At 46.4% G+C, this 21,899-nt stretch overlaps 2 protein-coding genes and 1 long non-coding RNA gene across 4 annotated transcripts in view; all 3 read right to left on the bottom strand.

The window, feature by feature from the left end:
* kiaa0930 overlaps positions 1-12,346 on the bottom strand; it is a 31,989-nt gene extending 19,643 nt beyond the window's left edge. Inside the window, exon 1 of the mRNA XM_070854026.1 lies at positions 11,834-12,346. Within this exon, the coding sequence (XP_070710127.1) occupies positions 11,834-11,978 (145 nt within the window). The 5' untranslated portion in view covers positions 11,979-12,346. The remainder of the gene's footprint in view (positions 1-11,833) is intronic.
* Positions 1-21,899, bottom strand: part of LOC139222061 (uncharacterized) — a 295,725-nt gene that overhangs the window by 22,935 nt on the left and 250,891 nt on the right. The window lies entirely within an intron of this gene.
* Positions 14,020-21,134, bottom strand: fbxo7 (F-box protein 7). 2 transcript variants are annotated; one of them, XM_070854022.1, is made up of 10 exons: positions 21,079-21,134; positions 19,898-20,020; positions 18,919-19,230; positions 17,620-17,854; positions 17,357-17,501; positions 16,654-16,737; positions 16,475-16,570; positions 15,596-15,772; positions 15,464-15,504; positions 14,020-14,766 (listed from the first exon to the last, which is right to left on the bottom strand). In XM_070854022.1, exons 2-10 carry the CDS (start codon positions 20,017-20,019, stop codon positions 14,461-14,463), a joined length of 1,518 nt encoding a protein of 505 aa, XP_070710123.1. In that variant the 5' UTR covers position 20,020; positions 21,079-21,134; the 3' UTR covers positions 14,020-14,460. The 2 variants fall into 2 exon arrangements, with proteins under 2 accessions (XP_070710123.1, XP_070710124.1); XM_070854023.1 differs by having other exon boundaries at positions 17,620-17,859; positions 18,927-19,230.

The raw sequence follows: 21,899 nt of genomic DNA, 5'->3' as shown, positions 1-21,899 counted from the left end.
CATTGACATATACACATGAGACATCTTGAGATATCTTGTCTTGAGATATTTCTATGTGATGAACAATACTGGAAAAACAATTTTTCAAACAAAAACAAGTTTGTAAGTAATCAGAATGTTGGCTGAGGGTGTCACTGATGACCTTAGAGGCTTGTAGATCAAAGCCAGTTCCAGAATGTTGAGTCGAGATAAATAGAGACAGAACGCAAACTGAGCCGAGGGAGATAGACAGAGAGAGATAGACAGAGAGAGATAGACAGAGAGAGAGATACACGTTCACCACACATCCGAGACACACCACCGTTCGAAGAACACTTCAACAACCATTGAAAACCCGTTACAACTGCGATCGGTTCCATTAAGAAGATCAATGACAGCCAACAGCAGTCCAGTCGAGGCAATGCTGCCTGCGGATCTCACCTGGGGAGAGATCATGGAGTTGGAGGATGAAAATCAGGAGTTACTAGCTACACTACCTGTTGATGGCAGCAGCGCTGTCGCAAATATGGATTGGGAGTCCAATGAGGTCTCTCCTGCTCCGATGGATGCAAGAGAGCCTCATGAAAACACCCAGAGGGAGCAGCCACCTCAAAACAACGAGGATGGCCAGCAACCTCAAAACCACCGGGGTGGCCAGTCATCTCAATACTACTGGGATTCCCGGTCATCTCAAACCCACCGGGGTGGCCAGCCATCTCAATACTACTGGGATTCTCGGTCATCTCAAAACCACCGGGGTGGCCAGCCATCTCAATACTACTGGGATTCCCGGTCATCTCAAAACCACCGGGGTGGCCAGCCATCTCAATACTACTGGGATTCCCGGTCATCTCAAAACCACCGGGGTGGCCAGCCATCTCAATACTACTGGGATTCCCGGTCATCTCAAACCCACTGGGGTGGCCAGCCATCTCAATACTACTGGGATTCCCGGTCATCTCAAAACCACCGGGGTGGCCAGCCATCTCAATACTACTGGGATTCCCGGTCATCTCAAAACCACCGGGGTGGCCAGCCATCTCAATACTACTGGGATTCCCGGTCATCTCAAACCCACCAGGGTGAACAGCCATCTCAAACCCACCAGGGTGAACAGCCATCTCAAACCCACCAGGGTGGCCAGCCACCTCAAACCCACCAGGGTGAACAGCCACCTCAAACCCACCATGGTGGCCAGCCACCTCAAACCCACCAGGGTGGCCAGCCACCTCAAAACCACCAGGGTGGCCAGCCATCTCAAAACCACCAGGGTGGCCAGCCACCTCAAACCCACCAGGGTGACCAGCCATCTCAAAACCACTGGGATGCCCAGTCAACTCCATACCACTGGGGGAGGAAGCCATCTCTGCACCAGCGTCTGCAGATAGCCCTAGCTGACCTTCACTATGAAAGAGGTTTGAGATTTAGGGAGCAGCAAACTTCTTACAATGAGAAGTACCTGCGTGGTGAAGCAGAGAGGAAACTGACGGAGCAGCAGAGCTTGAGGTTCAATCTAGACAAGGAGGTGGTGAGACTCACACAGGAAATCAAGAGTCTCTCCTCCACAGCCCTCGCAGCCGAGCCCCTGGACGGGTCGAACAACAACAAAGACGACCTGATCAAAGATCTCACAGATCAAGTCCAGGCTGAAAGGCAGAGAGCTGACCTCCTGAAAAAAGAACTGGAGGAACTCAGGTTTGAGTTTAGTGAGAGTATCACCAAAGTCCTGAGCCTGGTAGAAAGGCTGAAAGGCGAAAGAGACTCTCTTAAAGGGTTGGCCTTCGAACTAAAGACGCAGCAGGAGGCCAATCAGGAACTGCAGAAACAAGTTGATTCCTACAAAAAGCAAATGATGCTCCAGGTGTGTGAGCAGATTGGAAAAACCCCCATTTCAAAGGAAAACAACTTGATCACAACTGACCTCCATGCCCCTCCGGAGGAGTCCCAGGTCGCTCCACTGGAGGAGGCCCAAGTCACCGAAGAGGTCGCCCCAAAGGAGGAGGCCCAAGTCACCAAGGAGGTCGCCCCACTGGAGGAGGCCCAAGTCACCGAAGAGGTCGCCCCAAAGGAGGAGGCCCAAGTCACCAAGGAGGTCGCCCCACTGGAGGAGGCCCAAGTCACCGAAGAGGTCGCCCCACTGGAGGAGGCCCATGTCACCGAAGAGGTCGCCCCAAAGGAGGAGGCCCAAGTTACCAAGGAGGTCGCCCCACTGGAGGAGACCCAAGTCACCGAAGAGGTCTCCCCACTTGAGGAGGTCTCCCCACTTGAGGAGGCCCAAGTCACCGAGGAGGTCGCCCCAAAGGAGGAGGCCCAAGTCACCGAGGAGGTCGCCCCAAAAGAGGAGGCCCAAGTCACCGAGGAGGTCGCCCCAAAGGAGGAGGCCCAAGTCACCGAAGAGGTCGCCCCAAAGGAGGAGGCCCAAGTCACCGAAGAGGTCGCCCCAAAGGAGGAGGCCCAAGTCACCGAGGAGGTCACCCCACTTGAGGAGGCCCAAGTCACCGAAGAGGTCGCCCCAAAAGAGGAGGCCCAAGTCACCGAGGAGGTCGCCCCAAAGGAGGAGGCCCAAGTCACCGAAGAGGTCGCCCCACTTGAGGAGGCCCAAGTCACCAAAGAGGTCGCCCCAAAAGAGGAGGCCCAAGTCACCGAAGAGGTCGCCCCACTTGAGGAGGCCCAAGTCACCGAGGAGGTCGCCCCAAAGGAGGAGGCCCAAGTCACTGAAGAGGTTGCCCCAAAGGAGGAGGCCCAAGTCACCGAGGAGGTCGCCCCAAAGGAGGAGGCCCAAGTCACCGAAGAGGTCGCCCCACTGGAGGAGACCCAAGTCACCGAAGAGGTCGCCCCAAAAGAGGAGGCCCAAGTCACCAAAGAGGTCACCCCAAAGGAGGAGGCCCAAGTCACCAAAGAGGTCACCCCAAAGGAGGAGGCCCAAGTCACCGAGGAGGTCGCCCCACTTGAGGAGGCCCAAGTCACCGAAGAGGTCGCCCCAAAAGAGGAGACCCAAGTCACCGAAGAGGTCGCCCCAAAGGAGGAGGCCCAAGTCACCGAAGAGGTCGCCCCAAAGGAGGAGGCCCAAGTTACCGAAGAGGTCGCCCCACTGGAGGAGGCCCAAGTCGCCGAAGAGGTCGCCCCAAAGGAGGAGACCCAAGTCACCGAAGAGGTCGCCCCAAAAGAGGAGGCCCAAGTCACCGAAGAGGTCGCCCCACTGGAGGAGACCCAAGTCACCGAAGAGGTCGCCCCAAAAGAGGAGGCCCAAGTCACCGAAGAGGTCGCCCCAAAAGAGGAGGCCCAAGTCAACAAGGAGGTCGCCCCACTTGAAGAGGCCCAGGTCACTGATGAGGTCGCCCCAAAAGAGGAGGCCCAAGTCAACAAGGAGGTCGCCCCACTTGAAGAGGCCCAGGTCACTGATGAGGTCGCCCCACTGGGGGAGGGCCAAGTCACTGATGAGGTCGCCCCACTGGGGGAGGGCCAAGTCACTGATGAGGTCGCCCCACCGGGGGAGGCCCAAGTCACCAGCCAGCCGTCTTTGTGGAGGCGCTTCAAGAAAGCTCTAACACTGAAACACCGCCGCCAGTACAAGAGCAAGAAGCAGAAAAATGAGGCGGCGTAAAACAAGACACGGAGGTTCAGTTTCATGTCCTGACAGACGGGAGCAATCCGGTTCCTGTCGGTCAGGATCTGATCTGTTCCTCTGTGTTTAAACTGGTTTTCTCCGGGTGCTCCGGTTATCCAACAACAAACAATTTGAAATAATTTGGAATAAAAACTTAAATTAGAAGTTAAATATTGATTTCCTGTGTAGTTGTTCCTCTGTAGAGCATCGTTCAGAACTCTTCAGACTGGTGTCTTACTGTTCATATCGTACTGGGATACAATCAAGGACTGTTTACTGAGTATCAGCTGATTTGATTTAATGTTGCACATAAAAATAATATCATAATATATCACATAATAAAATGACATGTCATTTTAATTTAATTGTCTAATTGTAGCTTGAAGAAACAGTTCAACATTTTCAGAAATGTGCTATTTAGCTTTCTCTCCAAGAGTGAGATGAGGTCACTCCAGCACGTAACTCACCCTGAAACCACTGTGTTATTTTTACATTTCTGTTTGTGTTTTCGTCTATGAGTTTTAGAGGTGTTCACAGGTGTGTTTTTGAACTCTGGACAGATCCAGGCTAGCTGTTTCCCCCTGCTTCCACTCTTTATGCTAAGCTAGGCTAACCACGTCCTGCCTCCAGCTCCAGCTCTTCTTTTAAATTGAGGAGTCACGGACAAAGTGTGTTTTCATATAATTAGATATTATCACTGGTGCATTTACAGGCCAAAAAGCACAAAGGGAACAGCACTCAGACACATTTTTCTTTTTTAAAAGGAAACCTTCAAATAAATATTGTAGTGACAAAATGGGTTATTTCAACCAGAATTATAATGTAATATTTCCTACTGCAGCGTTACAAATCAGCTTGAGTTGTGTTTAAATGCTTTAGACAGGAGACCATAAACCACGTGACTCCTTCGGTGTCACCTCTGTCATGTGATCAGGAAGTACGCATGTGTCATGTGATGCGGCCCATCTTCTGCTCTTAGTATGCGACGGTGTGAAGCCATGAGGTGTCACGTCGTCACGTGGATCAGAGTCTCCCTGCAGGGACCTCCAGCTGGTTTCCTCATGACAGAACCAACTAATCCTGCAGTCACACTGAAGCTTTCCTCGTTTCACTGCAGCTCAGTCAGACGTTAAAGTGGAACTTTAAAAAAAAAAAAAGGTTCAGTTTGCCTCAGTCGACTGCCAACTGCTCCTGATCACAGTAGGTCCACTAAAAGAGCTTGTTTGATCCACTGACAGGCTCAGAGTGTTATTCTAAGTGTGTGACAGCATCATGGAAAGGATCCCTACAGAGAGAGACCTGGAAGATCCTTTTGGTTTAACCACAAACAGCACACACACCAGACTACATTCACTAAAACAGGGATTTTACCACAGAGAACACAGGAAGCTGCTGCTCTGCTGCTGCCTCATTCGGTAGTATGTTTGTGTTGTTGTGTGTTATATAAATATTTTTTTGGATCCAAACTAACCATTAAAAGCATCGAAGTAACACAATGACATAAACAAACTCACTGATTGAGTCAGCTGTAGAAGAGAAGCACTGATGTTCCGTTCTCTAAAATCCCTGTTTTAGTGAATGTAGTCTGGTGTGTGTGCTGTTTGTGGTTAAACCTAAAGGATCTTCCAGGTCTCTCTCTGTAGGGATCCTTTCCATGATGCTGTCACACACTGAGAACATAATAGTCACTGCAAACCCAAAACATATAAATATAGGGCCCAGGTGTAAAAATACAGAAGCTCTCTTTTAACCACGAGACCACCAGGACGTCCCAGTATCTCAATTTGATGTGTTGTTTTGTTTAACATTTACATTGTGTGATGTGGTTTTTGCTGCCTGACCAGTTAATGTCATCTATGTGCAGCTACACAAACAGAGCGCACAATGTAAACAGATGGGAGACCTCCCACTGGGGCGTCCGTCTGTCTGTGACGTCCTGCAGTCATATATACAGACACATGCGAGCATATAGATAATATTCACAACACGGACAGGCGCTCATGTAACCTGTTAGAAATCGGCCTAAGCGAAGCGTTCAGGTGGTGTTTTTACGTGGAGTCTGATGCGCTGTGGCGTCTCAGCCGCACTCACTGCGTTAAATATTCAGCCGGACTTGTAATAACTTGTGTGTGAGTACTATTTTTACAGTACAGTAACACTCGGCCACATCATGCAGCTTATGAAGAGCAGACGACCTGCTCCTATCGATCGATCTGCGTCTGTTTTCTCTGTTACTGAAGTACGAGCTGCTCGGCATTAAAGCTACGTACTGATGTCGGTGTATTTATAGCCGGCAGCAGAGCCGTATTTCACTGTGGAGACATACGCTGGTGTGTTAGGAGGTAATTAAACCTGAATCATTGATGTTCAGCCTCTCTCCGCCTCGTCTGGCTGCTGTTTCTGCTCCTGAAGATCTAGCCGAGCTACTAACAGGATATATTTCATTTATCGTGCTGTAAATTCTGAAGGAAAAGTCGGTATTTCAGTTATACGAGCCGACAAAAACAAATCTGAGCCTGTCGGTGATGAGAGCCGGGCAGGAAGCACTGAGGGGAGGGCAGAGTTACACTCACAACTCTCTTTACTAACTAACTCATTCATTAAAGGGATAAAGTTAGTTTTTTTTAACCTGGACCCTCTTTGTACAAATAGCAGGTAGTAAAAGTGTTGGAACTGGTCCAGTAGATCACCTCAGCCAGCAGCCACCAAAAGGGCTGCAATGTGATCCTTTGGGACAACTGCACCTGATCACAGTAGGTCCACTAAAAGAGCTTGTTTGATCCACTGACAGGCTCAGAGTGTTATTCTAAGTGTGTGACAGCATCATGGAAAGGATCCCTACAGAGAGAGACCTGGAAGATCCTTTTGGTTTAACCACAAACAGCACACACACCAGACTACATTCACTAAAACAGGGATTTTAGAGAACAGGACACAGGAGCTGCTGCTCTGCTGCTGCCTCCATCAGTTGGTTCGTTTGTGTCATTGTGTGTTAAACAAATACTGTGTTGGATCTGAACTAACTCTTAACTAACATCAAAGTAACGCAAGAACACAAACAGACTAACTAATGGAGGCAGCAGCAGACCAGCAGCTCCTGTGCTCAGTGAGCTAAAATGACCGTTTTTGTGAATGGAGTCTGGTGCGTTTGCAGAGAGCGACAGCAGAGAGCTGGCTGAGGTGATCTACTGGACCAATTCCAACACTTTTAGTACCTACCAGTCATTTAGACACCAGAATATGTACAGACAGGACCCAGGGTTAAAAATGCTCAAGTTAGGCTTTAAGAAAATGTAAATAAAACTCTTAATGCAGATGTTTCACCTTAAGAAGTGGACCAGAAATGTGAAATATCTGTGCAGGAAGTGTTCAGTTTACCTGCCTGTAACTTAACAGGGATAACAAAGAACCACAAAGTTGAACAAACTGGTATTAATTAATACATGAAAGCAGTAGAGTGGAAAGTACGTCATGATTGACGGAGTGAGTGAACAAGATAAACCTGCTAAAGGACTCATGTAACTTCCTGTTTCTTTCACGCTGTCCAGCCTGTTGGAGCATCGTGACTGCAAATTAAAACATGTGGATTTGTTGTCGTTTGTGGCTTTTTACATAGAATTTAAAATGTCTAAAACTACATAAACCATCCGGGGTCCTGGACCAACCAGAGAAAAGTCACACTGAAGGTTTTTTTCTGTAGGCCCAGTAGATGCAGCAGAAACAGTGTCTTTGTCATGTTTCCTGTATCTTGAGTAAAAATCTGAGTCACTGTTGATGCTGTCAGACCTGAGTCACACTCAGCAGCCTGCAGAGGATCATCCAAGGACACAGAATACAGACTCTGAATCGCCAAACGCCAGCCAGACACAAGCGAACACCTGCGAGACAACGCGGCGGTCGGCGACCCCAAAGCATGAACCACACAAAAGCTTTTAAGCTAAAATGGTGAAAAAAAACCCTCGAAGTGATCAATAAATTAATACACGACTCCATGACAACCATGTGATGCTACCAAAAGCTCCTGAAGAGCAACTAAAGGCACAAATAATCTCTATCAACAAAGAAAACTACATTCAAAAACTTAAAGGGCAACTTCACTTAACCTTATGTCACTCTCTTCACACACACCAGACTCCATTGACAAAAACAGTGATTTTACACGGTAGAATCTGGTCTACCGCTGACTTGATCGATCAGTTTGTTTGCGTTACTGTACGACTCTGGTGCTCTGAAGGGTGAGTTTGGATTCAAAACAACATTCATGTAACACACAATAACTCAAATATTAAGGCAGCATCACACCAGCAGCTCCTGTGTGCTGCAAGGTAAAATTACTGTTTTTATCAATGGAGTCTGGTGGCTCTGAAGAGAGCGATATAGCGGCTGTACAACGGCTCCACTTAAAAACTTGTCGATTTAAGACAGTATTGTTCATACTGATAATTACCGCCATTGCAAAGAAGGGCCTCTGGGTTTTTTCAAACCTTCTGGGTTTTCTGCTAAATTCGGCACACAGGTGATTCATTTAGCAGCACAATGTTATAATACAACAGTTTGCTGGTTCAAACTGGGCAGAAACACTGTTATCAGACAGAAGGGACAAATAGTTAGGTAAGTCTGATTATAAGTGTGATTATCGATTATTTTTATTAAAATAGGACTGAAAAATGTCCCTCCTGAGCTCCTATAGTTCAATAACATGTCATCAAACAGCCTTTTTTGGTCCAATCTTCTGTCTGAAGGCCAAATATTTGCCGTTTACAGTGATATAAAACAGAAACTGTCCACATTAGAGAAGCTGGGAGATTGATTTTCCTTCACCAGCGTAAACTCTGCACTCCGGCTTCCTCCGCTTTCTCTGTGGCTGATGATAACAAAGCCGAGGAGGCCCGGTGACAAACAGCGGCCCTCGTGCTGTGATGAAGTCATGCGTTGCGAACAGAGCTTTATTGATTTCTCCATCAGAGCAAACGACCCACAAAAACCTGCATCACGACGGTCTGCGGCGATCCGGCCGAGTCTGAGCGCATCTGCGGACGTCCTCTGCTGCGCTCAGAGAGAGACCGAGAGGAAGCCCCTCAGAGCTGGAGCTTTCTATCAGCCGCTGGGTCTTCATCTGTGCTCGGGACTCTGTTTCACCTCTAAACAGCCACATCCAGTTATGAATGCAAACAGCTTAGCAGCCAAATCAATTAGCGGAGAGTGAGGTTTCCCACATTTCTAGTCATGAAATCAATTCTTCACGTCTGTTTATCTTTCTACACATAAATAATACAAACTGTAGGAGGTAAAAAAAACAGACAAAACCTTAAAGGAGGATGCCAACATTTTAAATTCTGTCCTCATCCTGGTGTCTGAGTGACTGGTAGGTAGTAAAAGTGTTGGAACTGGTCCAGTAGATCACCTCAGCCAGCAGCCACCAAACGGGCTGCAATGGCTGCAACGTGGTCCTTTGGGACAACTGCACCTGATCACAGTAGGTCCACTAAGAGAGCTTGTTTGATCCACTGACAGGCTCAGAGTGTTACTCTAAGTGTGTAACAGCATCATGGAAAGGATCCCTACAGAGAGAGACCTGGAAGATCCTTTTGGTTTAACCACAAACAGCACACACACCAGACTACATTCACTAAAACAGGGATTTTAGAGAACAGCACACAGGAGCTGCTGCTCTGCTGCTGCCTCCATCAGTCAGTGTGTTTGTGTTATTGTCAGTCATGGATCTGAATGAACCCTTTAAAACACCAAAGTCACACAATAACACAGACTAACTAACTGATCAGTGCAGCAGCTCCTCTGTAAAGCTACGATATTTGTCAGTGGAGTCTGGTGGCTATCACTCTCCTCAGAGCCACCAGACTCCATTAACAAAAACAGTGATTTTAGCTCACAGAACACAGGAGCTGCTGGTCTGCTGCTGCACTGATCAGTTAGTTAGTCTGTGGTATTGTGTGACTTTGGTGTTTTCTAGCGTTAGTTTGGACCAAACTAACAAAAAACAAACTAAAGAATCGAGGCGGCCGTAGACCAGCAACTCCTGTGTCCTGTGAGGTAAAATCACTGATTTTGTCAATGGAGTCTGGAGCTATGAAGAGAGCGATGTAACAGCTGTCTGTGGTTAAACAGAGGGGAGATTATCCGCTGATAAAGAAGTGTAACTCTGTAGGGAGATCAACCTCACGTCTGGAGTCAGGACGTGGTTAGCCTAGCTTAGCATAAAGGCTGGGTGCAGGTGGAAACTGCTAGCCTGGACCTGCTCAACAAAAACCTCCACAGCTCCCTGATCGACAGGCTGCACCTCGTGTTGTCTCTCCACTCCACTGTACACTCCACTGTACACTCCACTGTAGACACCACTGTACGCTCCACTGTAGACTCCACTGTACACACCACTGTACACACCACTGTAGACACCACTGTACACTCCACTGTACACACCACTGTAGACACCACTGTACACTCCACTGTAGACACCACTGTAGACACCACTGTAGACACCACTGTAGACACCACTATACACTCCACTGTAGACACCACTGTAGACACCACTGTAGACACCACTATACACTCCACTGTAGACACCACTGTAGACACCACTGTAGACACCACTGTAGACACCACTGTACACTCCACTGTAGACACCACTGTAGACACCACTGTACGCTCCACTGTAGACACCACTGTACGCTCCACTGTAGACACCACTGTAGACACCACTGTAGACACCACTGTACGCTCCACTGTAGACACCACTGTACGCTCCACTGTAGACACCACTATACACTCCACTGTAGACACCACTGTAGACACCACTGTAGACACCACTATACACTCCACTGTAGACACCACTGTAGACACCACTGTAGACACCACTGTACACTCCACTGTAGACACCACTGTAGACACCACTGTACGCTCCACTGTAGACACCACTGTAGACACCACTGTAGACACCACTGTACGCTCCACTGTACGCTCCACTGTAGACACCACTGTAGACACCACTGTACGCTCCACTGTAGACACCACTGTACGCTCCACTGTAGACACCACTGTAGACACCACTGTAGACACCACTGTACGCTCCACTGTAGACACCACTGTAGACACCACTGTAGACACCACTGTACGCTCCACTGTAGACACCACTGTACGCTCCACTGTAGACACCACTGTAGACACCACTGTACGCTCCACTGTAGACACCACTGTAGACACCACTGTACGCTCCACTGTAGACACCACTGTAGACACCACTGTAGACACCACTGTACGCTCCACTGTACACTCCACTGTAGACACCACTGTACGCTCATGCAGCAGGTACAGAAACTTAGTAGCTTCTAAGATTTTACAAACAGAAGCAGGCAAAACATTGAAGTACCTTTCAGAGAGAGATGTTGTACTTTTGCTGCTCTACATGTGAACTGTCTGCACAGATACTCACAACATACAGGACGTACTTATAGAATCTGACCCACTGTTGTAGTTCAGCCCACTAAGGCACTGCTCACATGTTCATGGATCCACAACAATACCTTATTTCTGTGTTTTTACTGCAGGACTTTTGCCAATAAAGTCTTTTTCCACCTTGTTTCCTTGTAGAAAGAACGTGGAAACTGCTGCTGCTGCTCAGCCCACATTAATCTGAATTAATTAAGACAAGCCAATTAAAACAAATCAATTCATCACCGTTAAAATAATGACGGTTTAAAACTGGATTTTCAGGGATCGTCCTCCAGAGCTGGTGGACTTGTACTTCACTGGAGTTTTTCCATTTTCTTTTCTCTACTTTACACTTTTACTGCTTTCAGAGGAAAATAATGTACTTTTCACCTTTTACATTAACAGAAAAACACAGTATTCTCATATGATATGATGTCGGACTTCACTTCACAGTACACGAGGCCCTTAAAGCACACACACAGGACACTAGAGTATTCTCGGTTTTTACTTTTAATACTTGAAGCAGGTTTTGCTGATGCTACCAGTGAACTTTTACTGTGCTAATATTTAAATCCACCTGTAATGGAGTATTTCCAGGTACCACCAGGTGTTTCCAGGTACTTTTACTGCAGCATTTCCAATAAAAAAAAAAAAAAGGACCAATCAGCTAAATCAGGCCCCACATGGAAGGTTTCTAATTAACTTAATTAGTGTGATTAACATTAATGAGTGTGTGTGTGTGTGTGTGTGACCCTGAGGACAATGTGTGTGTGGAGGGGGGGGGGCTAAATGAGCACTCACCCAGCCCGCTGACCTCCTGGCGGACGCTGAGTCGGTTCCTCTCGTCGGTGATGGCCTTCAGCATCTGCAGCAGGGATCCGTCCCCCTCTCCGCTCTCCTCCTCCGCGGGCCCGACAGCCTTACACAAACCGGGGAAGGACGCCATCTCCGGGCTGGGATCATGACAGTCCGGGGCCGCTAACAGCTACCGACGGCACCGGATCACGGCAGCTCGCGGGGGGCGGAGGAAGAGGAAGAGGAGGAGGAGGAGGAGGAGGAGGAAGAGGGCGGACAGCTCGGGTTGGTCCCGGAGAAGGACCGGAGCGCGGTGCCGTGGAGCCGGAGGAAGGAGCGGGCAGGTCGGGCTGCTGAGGGAGACTCTGGTCCTTCTGTTGTGCAGATCAGCTGGAAACACCCCTCACACTTCCGGTAACAACACGAGGCTCTTAAAGGGGCCGCGTACCCGGATGGAGGAGGGAGCGGTGTTACGGAGGATTCTGTCACCCGGAAGATCCAGTGACCAGCTGGACCGGAAGTTCACCTACACTTTCAAACAACAACAAGAATATTATTAATAATAAAATATAAAATTGTAGAGGATTCAAAAAGGTGTATGTGTTGTGTATAATTCAAAAGCTTGAATTATTATCTCATGATTTTGATGTAGTAACTTAACGTAATAGACTCATTGTGTGTAAATCAAAAGTTTGAATTAGCATCTCATCATTTTCTTTTCTTGTAATCACTCATGAATTTTGGTTTATTTTTCTGTTTTCTTTTACTATTATTATTATTAGCAGAGGTTATTATCTCCGCCTGTCCTGTTTATTTGTAATGTTCCTTTAATGTCTAACTGATATTCATCAAACCAAATGTTGCTAAAATCTTTTCAGCTAAACTTGAAGTCTTAGCTTTGACTCGTTTCCTCGTAGATTTTACTTTGTTTAATTATATTTATATTAAATATAAACTGAACCTGGGCTTACTGTCCTCCGGTGTGCAGCGGCTCCTGAATCAGACGCACCCCAGTTACCGTCGCCGCTGGCGGGCGGAGCAGGGAGAACAGTCCCCGCCCGGCTGGAGGGAAGCTAGCTAAAGTAGCTCCGGAGTTAGCATCCGGCTAAGCTGCTAGCTAACGACGGCTAAAGCTAACATTAGCTGGAGATTAGTTTACCGTTATGAACCGGAACGAGCCTAAGGAGCGTCCCAGAGGAGTTTCGGCGTCTCTTTGGTTGGATTTAACCGTTAAATTTGGTTGAATTCACCGAGTTGAGGATTTGAATTTCGGACCGTTGAACAGTTGGAACAAGATTTAACGTTACGGTGAAGTTTGTGACCCGCAAGAAAGAAACTCTGAACCAGACGTGACGGTTTGGTGACTTCCGGTGTCCTCACCTGGTCTGAACGCCACAAAACTTCACTTTAAACGGTGATTAAAAAAAAAAAAAAGAACACAACATGTAGTCTGGCGGCGCCACAGCTTCTGACGGGTGACACGATTCTCCGTAACACCGGTGCTGTGCTGCAGCAAACTCCGCCCGCCGAGACGGGACCCTCACAGAAACGAGCGCACCCTTTGTTATAAGACAAAAGATGACGTCATTGTCTCAGACGAGATGGGAAATAAAAAAAAAATCCATGACTTATTTATTTTATTTTATTTTTTCAAAAATAACTTTATGCAGCAACAACAGGAATCTGTAATAAAACAACAATGTTTAAAAATGTTTTATGTGAAGATTAAAGATTCTAAAAAGGCTAAAAACCCATTAAAATATACAAATAAGTTAATTTATTTATTCAATGTATTCTGTTTTTCCAAAATAACTATGCTGCAGCAGTAATAACATGAATCTGTAATAAACGGGGTTTTTTTAGTTGTTTTATGTGAAGATTAAATGGTTTTAAAGGCTAAAAAACACATTTAAATATAAGTGAAAAAATAAGTGAATTTATTTTATTTTTCAAAGTAACTTTATGCAGCAGCAGCGACAACATGAATCTGATATATAATAATAAATTCATAATAAATGACAGGGTTTTAATGGTTTTATGTGAGGATCAAATGGTTTATAAGGCTAAAAAGCATTCAAATGTATAATATCAGTTAGTATGAGGCTTTATTGTGCCTTAGTTTGTCACTTAAGGTGGAAAATATGTTGAATTATGCCACACAATGAATGAAACACTATGAAACAGTCAAGATTAGAAGATACCAAACTATAATTATCAGGAGTCAAAGTTTTGACTAAATAAAAATGAGTAAAAAGTCCCATTAAAGCAGATAAAACACTTCCTGTTTAATTCTGTCCTGATGTTCTCGGTTATATTTCTTTTTGCAGATTATTCCGGCGTTAGAAGCAGAAAACAAAAAGCTAAAATATGTGTTTACGTTCTCGTACTGTTGAGTTTCCTCCAGTAGTTTTATTTTTGTCATTCCAATCATTTTTTCTATTTTTGGCCTCACTGGGCTTCCTTACAGGTGCGTTACATTCGTGCCCCTGCTCGTCCCCGCGGCCCATCAGGGTCTCTGTGCTGTGTGTTGTTATTTTATTGATCATCTTTGAACACCCCGACACAGATTCCTCTCTTACTGTTAGTAAAAACTATTTATTCCAGGAGAAGCTCTGATTGGTCGACACAACACATCAGATGAATCCTCGTCTGACGTCCGCAGGCCGCCCCCCCATGGGTCGGCCTCTGCGCTCGCCCAGCGGCCTCCCGGCGAGGTCTCTCATCGGGCCGAGGGGGTCGTAGCGAGGGCGGGGGAGGAGGCCGCGGGGGAAGCTCGGCCTCTGGTCGTACTCGCCCCCGATGATGCCGGGCAGCGGCGGGTGGAGGGGGACGGGGATGGGCTGGTAGATGTCCAGGGGGTCGAGGTGGGAAGGAGGGAGGCAGCGGTGACGGGGCACATTACGGCGTTCACGACGGATCTTATGAAATCTTTTGTAGAGCTGCAGAGAGAAATAAAAAAATGACTTAAAACACCAAAGTCACACAATAACACAACTATCATGTAAAATCCCTGTTTTTGTGAATGGAGTCTGGTGTGTCAGACTTTTGGTTTAACCACAAACAGCCGTTATATCGCTCTCTACAAACACACCAGACTCCATTCACTAAAACAGGTGTTATTGTGTTACTTTGGTGTTTTAAAGGGTTCATTTGGATCCAACACAATATTTGTTTAACACACAACAACACACTGACTGATGGAGGCAGCAGCAGAGCAGCAGCTCCTGTGTCCTGTTCTCTAAAATCCCTGTTTTAGTGAATGTAGTCTGGTGTGTGTGCTGTTTGTGATTTAGTTTAGTTTAAAAAGTGGTTTAATTTAATTAGTTATATTTATCGGAAATTAAAGTTTTGACTATTTAAAAATCGTGATTCAGTGTCTCATAATTTTTATTGACTTAATTATATATACTATGAATTATAATAATCCCAATTTTTATCTGATTTACCTGTTATTAAACTTAATTTAGACTTGAAAAAAAAGAGAAATTCAAAGTTATGAGGTCCCATTAAAGTGGTTGTTCATCACCTGGAGCTGCAGGCTACTTGATCAATAAGCAGCCTAATCAATAAAGGAATTAAATTCAGTAATATCAGTGTGTGACGTTGTGTTTTGTGTGTGTTTGTTGTGTCGCTCACCTCTTTCCAGTCGGTGTCTCTGGATCTGCTCGGATCTGAATCTGAACCACAACACAGAAACAGTTCACAGGTCATTTATTGATCATCTCCTCAGACGGCCGCGGGGCCCAGGCGTCCTCTCCCCGCTCTCACCTGTGAAGTCGCGGCGGTACAGGTGTCTCCACAGCGAGGAGTCGGCCGTGGACGCCCTGAAGTGTCTGCACACCGCAGACAGTCTGACCACGGAGGCCACGTCCAGCAGCCGCAGCACTCTGAGGACGAGCTCCGGAGGAAGAGCCGCCAGACCGAACGCCACCGGCAGGGACATCGCTGGGGACGCCACGGAGACGACATCATCATCATCATCATCATCATCATCATCATCATCATCATCATCATCATCATCATCATTGTGCGCCAACTACTTTTATATCTGTTGTTCAAAAGGTACGTTTGTCTCTTTTTCTGTCCACATCCTGGTGTCTGAGTGACTGGTAGGTACTAAAAGTGTTGGAATGGGTCCAGTAGATCACCTCAGCCAGCAGACACCAAACATTATGGAAAGGATCCCTACAGAGAGAGACCTGGAAGATCCTTTTGGTTTAACCACAAACAGCACACACACCAGACTACATTCACTAAAACAGGGATTTTAGAGAACAGGACACAGGAGCTGCTGCTCTGCTGCTGCCTCCATCAGTCAGTGTGTTGGTGTTATTGTGAGACTTTGGTGTTTTAAAGGGTTAATTCAGATCCAACTCAGTATTTGTGAAACACACAATAACACAAACACACTGACTGATGGAGGCAGCAGCAGAGCAGCAGCTCCTGTGTCCTGTGAGCTAAAATCCCTGTTTTAGTGAATGTAGTCTGGTGTGTCTGCAGAGAGCGATATAAAGGATCACGTTGCAGCCATTGCAGCCCGTTTGGTGGTGTTCAATATAATCTGATGTTTTCATCGACTAAAACTAAAGAAGTTCTTTGACTTGTAAAGGATCAGTTTGACTAACTGATAACCTAACGTGGACCGACCTTCTCTGGCCGCGGCGATCAGCGGGTACGTCAGCTGGTCCTTGAAGACTCTCGACAGTTTCTTCAGGTCTTTAAAAGCTGCGGCGGCATTTTCTCCTGAACACACGAGGAACAGAGAAGTGACGTTTATATGACAGTCGTTCTCAGGAGCGTCACGCCGACCAATCAGAGCTCTCTACCTGGCCACTGGTCGGTCACGTAGCTGGAGGGGTTCAGACACAGCTTCCGGACCGCGTCGGCCGTTTCGTTCACCTTCAGAGTCGCTGCAGGAGGAAGAAACGGGTCAGAAACACTGTTTAACAGGACAAAGAGATGATCTCACTTCCTGTCCCGCCCACGTTGAGGAGCAAGACGCTCTGATTGGCTGGGCACAGTGTGACTTGTGCCGATAGCCGCCGCCAACTTGTCTCCACCAGCTACATCATGGAGGCGCAGACACAAAATGGCGTCCAAGACACTGCGGCTGCCGGGACCAGCCTGCAGCCTGCGAGGGCGACCGCGTCTTCATCGGGTGGCAAAACCCCAAGAACAAACAGGGCATACAGGGGCTAGCTAGTGTACGCTAACAGGTAGGAACCACCGCCATCTTGGGTGTACGCTAACAGGTAGGAACCACCGCCATCTTGGGTGTACGCTAACAGGTAGGAACCACCGCCATCTTGGGTGTACGCTAACAGGTAGGAACCACCGCCATCTTGGGTGTACGCTAACAGGTAGGAACCACCGCCATCTTGGGTGTACGCTAACAGGTAGGAACCACCGCCATGTTGGGTGTACGCTGACTCATGCAAACATCTACTGAGGATCTGAATCTTGTGTCTTTCTGGTATTTGCTGACCAATGAGTTTTCAGTTTCCATGACAACCTGAATAATAAACTGACCATTGATGACGAGCACGGGGCCCATACACACGGCGACCACCATGGCCAGGCTGTTTTCACACAGAGGATGAGTGTACAGCAGCCTGTAGACGCTACCTGCTGACCTCCAGCCTGCAGGCATCTCACCGGCCTTCAGCTCACAGCCCTAAACACACACACACACACACAGAGTCAGTACACACACACACACACACAGTCACACACACACAGTCAGTACACACTCTGACCTCAGCGTGAAGTCTGTTTACTCTCCGTCGTCTCACCTGAGGAATGAAGCCGGTTTCGAGCATCAGCAGGTGTCCGGCCACCATGACTGCGTCGCTGGGGCTCGTGGTTTGGGCCGAGTGGTGGAGGAGCTCCAGAGACAGCGGCGCCTGACCCTCCTCTGCCTCGCTGCACAGCATCGGCTCCCAGCTGGAGACTGAAGGTCCAGAGTCCAGCACCTCAGGGGTCTCCTGAGACTCTGTCGGAGCAGCAGGGCTGCTGCTGCTGCTGCTGCTGGGCTGTTTGTCACAGAGATACAGGAATACAAACACAGTAAAACTGTTCCAGCAACAACTGTACCGACCGTATGGAGGGAAGCTGCTGCGTTCTGTGAACTAAAATTCCTGTTTTTGTGAATGGAGTCTGGTGTGTTTGAAGAGCCGTTATATCGTCTCTGCAAACACACCAGACTCCATTCACAAAAACAGGAATTTTAGCTCACAGAACACAGGTGTTACTGGTCTGCTGCTGCTGCTGGTTGGTTTTTGTGTGCTAATGTGTGACTTGTGTGGCGTTTTTAAGGGTTAGTTCAGATCTAAAGTAACTCTTTAAAAAGCCAAAGTCACACAAAGTCTTGTGTTCTGTGCTTTATTCTGCGAGGTAAAATCACTGTTTTTGTCAATGGAGTCTTGAGTGATATAACAGCTGATACATGGATTTGTTAGTTTGTTTGTTACTGAGTCAATCTGGATATAGTGGTCAAAACTAAAGATATTGAAGTTCTCCTGTAAATTCAACCAACCTCTGGTCATAAAAGCCCTCTGTTTTAAACTCACAATCAGGGCTGGATACCATTTCCCTCATGCATACCCAGAGCTCCCTGTGAAAATCAGCTGTGTCAGCCCACCGTCAGGTGACTCTAATTAAAGACGCCGAGCCGGAGGATCATTTTCACCTGAAGGTGTCAGTTTGAGCATCAGAGTCGTTTTCATCAGCCCAACGTGCAGCTCTGCCGTTTATTTCTCCTTTAAAATGATCCTCCATCGTTTGCTCCTTAATGTGCTCGTTCTAAAACTGTTGGGCTGAAGAAAAGGCTCGTGACGGTAAGGCCGCCTCATCTAACACACGACGACGTGTCTTCATCTGTTTTTACAAACAGACAAACTGCAGGACAGCAGAGAAGAAGGTCTCACTTAAATTTGATGAAAAGTTAATGGAGTTTGGCGGAAAGACGGCTGAAGGTGACTGAAGACAGGCGTAGAAGTTTACTTATGATGCATCATTACAGATTAAACTACCAGCACAATATAAAGTCATTAACAGCACACATCAACTAACAACAGTTTTCATGCTCATACTTCTGTACCTGGTCAGACATCACAGCAGCACTCTGTTGGTTCTGCTGGTTCTGATGTTGCCTCTGGATCTCTGTGCTGCTGCTCGTCCTGTTGGAGGAGCTGGTGGGGTTGGTGGGGTTGGTGGGGTTAGTGTGGTTGGAGGAGCTGGTGGGGTTGGTGGGGTTGGTGGGGTTAGTGTGGTTGGTGTCTGCAGATTCAGGCAGGACGACGCAGATCAAGTCACCGGAGACGATACCGCAGGAGGACAGGGTCTGACCGGTGTCTGACAGCACCTCAGAGCCGTTCAGAGACAAACTGAACTCTGTGTCTGCGCTGGAGGAGAAACAGAAAACAATGTAACCAGGACGGGGCTTCAAGTGTTGGAACTGGTCCAGTAGATCACCTCAGCCAGCAGCCACCAAACGGGCTGCAACGTGATCCTTTGGGACAACTGCACCTGATCACAGTAGGTCCACTAAAATCTATCGCTCTCTGCACACACACCAGACTACATTCACTAAAACAGGGATTTTAGCTCACAGGACACAGGAGTTGTTGTTGTTGGGCCGCTGCCTCCATCAGTTAGTTTCTTTGTATTATTGAGTGACTTTAGTGTTTTACAGGGTTAGTTTGGAACCAAATTAAATGTCAAAGTCAAATAATAACACAAACAAAAACTAACAGCGGCAGCAGCAGACCAGCAACTCCCCTTTTCTGCAGAGTAAAATTACTCTTTTCGTCAATGTAGTCTGGTGTGTTTATAGACAGGGTTATAACAGCTGTTTCTGGTTAAACACAAAGGATCTTCATCATCTGAGTCAATGAAAGCAGGTATATTAGTGAAACAAATAGTTTAGCGCCATCAATCCTGACTGCATCATTTCATATGTGGAGCCTGAAATCACCGTGCTCATTTCACTGTTGCTGTTATCTGGGAAAAGGGAAGCATAATAATAGATCAGTTGTATTTGTGGGTGTTGTCTCTGGGCCGGTGTCTGACCTGAGCCCCTGGGAGGACAGAACGACCCCCCTGATGTGCTCCGTCAGCTCCCTCAGACTGGGATCTTCTCCAGGCAGCTCCACCCTGCAGGTCTGCCGGCTGATCCGAACCCGCAGCTTCATTCTGCCGGCGACAAACACACGACCGTGAACAGCTTCAGCAGGAGTCATCCAACAGATACACCACACTCTTCCTCACTTTACACTTTAACAAGCAGAACTGAATTTTGATAATTCTGACAGATGTCACTAAAATCAGGTGAAAAGTTAATGGAGTTTGGTGGAAAGATGCCTCACTATTTCTACAACAGACCATCACTGAACATATTTGTATTTCCTCATGCAACTACAACTCTTACTTCACAGGAGTGTCCACATACTTTTGGCCATATTGGATGCACAATAACATTCTATATCTAGTTTTACAAACAATCCCATTTGTTTTGGCAGGATAGTTTAAAAACAGAATTCACTAAAATATGGCAAAAAGTTAATGGAGTTTGGTGGGAAAAAATGCCTCGTCATTTCCACAACGGGCCATCTCATGAACTACTTTTTATAATCTTCCACATTTATCCTCTACTTATAGTTATATCCATCACTATGCACAAAGTCAAACGACTGATTGGACCAAAAACAACAACTGCATGAATCATTAATTTGCCTTTTCCCTGGATGAAAGTTTGGCTGATAACAGAACGAACTTCCATCAGAAATCCTCCATTTTTAAAGTTCGGCTGAGTCACTGACGCGGTTCGTCCCGTTGGAAGTGATGCAGCTTTGAGTCAGCATGAAAACAGGTGATGTTTTTTAATTCGGCACTAAAATCTGATCCAAATAACTTTTATTCTCCGAACAATAACGGTCAGGAGTTAAAGACAGCGCTCGTGCAGGACAACACGTCAGCTAAAGAACACAGAAGAAATAAAAGGAGAAATCTGAAAGGAGTCTGGCACAAAAACTGAGTTGTTATTAGAGAAGAAATTAAATGTTTCGTTTTCGTTTCTGCTCTGAACGTTAGCTAACGTTACTGACAAGCTGCTGCGTAACAGAGAAGCTAGTTAACTTGGTGTCAACTAGGAGTTAACTAGCAGTTAACTAGGCTGGTTAGTCGCCTTGTTAACTCGTGGTTTTGGTGCTGGAAGCAGTCGGAGCTGCGGAGGCAAACAGAGGAGCACTCACCTGAGGAGTTACACAGAAAAGATCCAGGTGAGCTTCTGAAGTGTCTCCGGCAGCCTCCGGGAGCAGCTAAGCTAGCAGCTACACACAGCGCTACAGCTTCCGGTTTTCAAAATAAATGCTTCAAAAGAGCAAAACCTTTATTGGCATGTTTCAAGATGTAAAAGAGGGAGAGCACTGACCCCAAATCTATGATGATTTAAGAATTAGACTTATATTTTTCATTGGTGGTCTCTTCTGTCTGATTTGGAACTTTTATTTGTATTTGCACCGTCGAACAACAAAGTGATTCAAAGTGATTTACATGAAACAGAAAAGGACATGAATGTGAAAAATGTGAAAAGAATCAAATAAAAGATTCTAAGAAACGATCATGTCTCTAAAGATCTTTTTCTTGGCTGCCATATTAGTGTTTTACTGTTTTACAGTCTGACGAGCAGCTTCTCTGTAAATGAAACGTGTTCAGTTAAAGAAAGAGAGAAAAACTGTTAATAAACACATTTCAGCTGGTTATATTGTTATTCTGTGCCTTTATTGTTATAAGTATGATATTATTATATTGTTACAGTTAAGATAAGATAAGATAAGAGAAGATATTCCTCTATTAGGCCCTCGGGGGGGAAAAGGAACATGATACAATAAAACAGTAAATACTAAACTAGTGGACATAAACAGGAGGAGACAGAGAATATGTACAAATATATATATTCATGTCTAAAACCAGGAACAATACACACAAATATATATAGTATATAATATAATATATATAATATAATATAACAAGTATTGCACAGTTGATGTAGATCTTAGTGCCGTTCTTGTCA

This window comes from Pempheris klunzingeri, chromosome 22 (assembly GCF_042242105.1).
Source record: "Pempheris klunzingeri isolate RE-2024b chromosome 22, fPemKlu1.hap1, whole genome shotgun sequence".
NCBI classification, from domain to species: domain Eukaryota; kingdom Metazoa; phylum Chordata; class Actinopteri; order Acropomatiformes; family Pempheridae; genus Pempheris; species Pempheris klunzingeri.
This window is presented reverse-complemented; position numbering and strand designations above follow the sequence as displayed.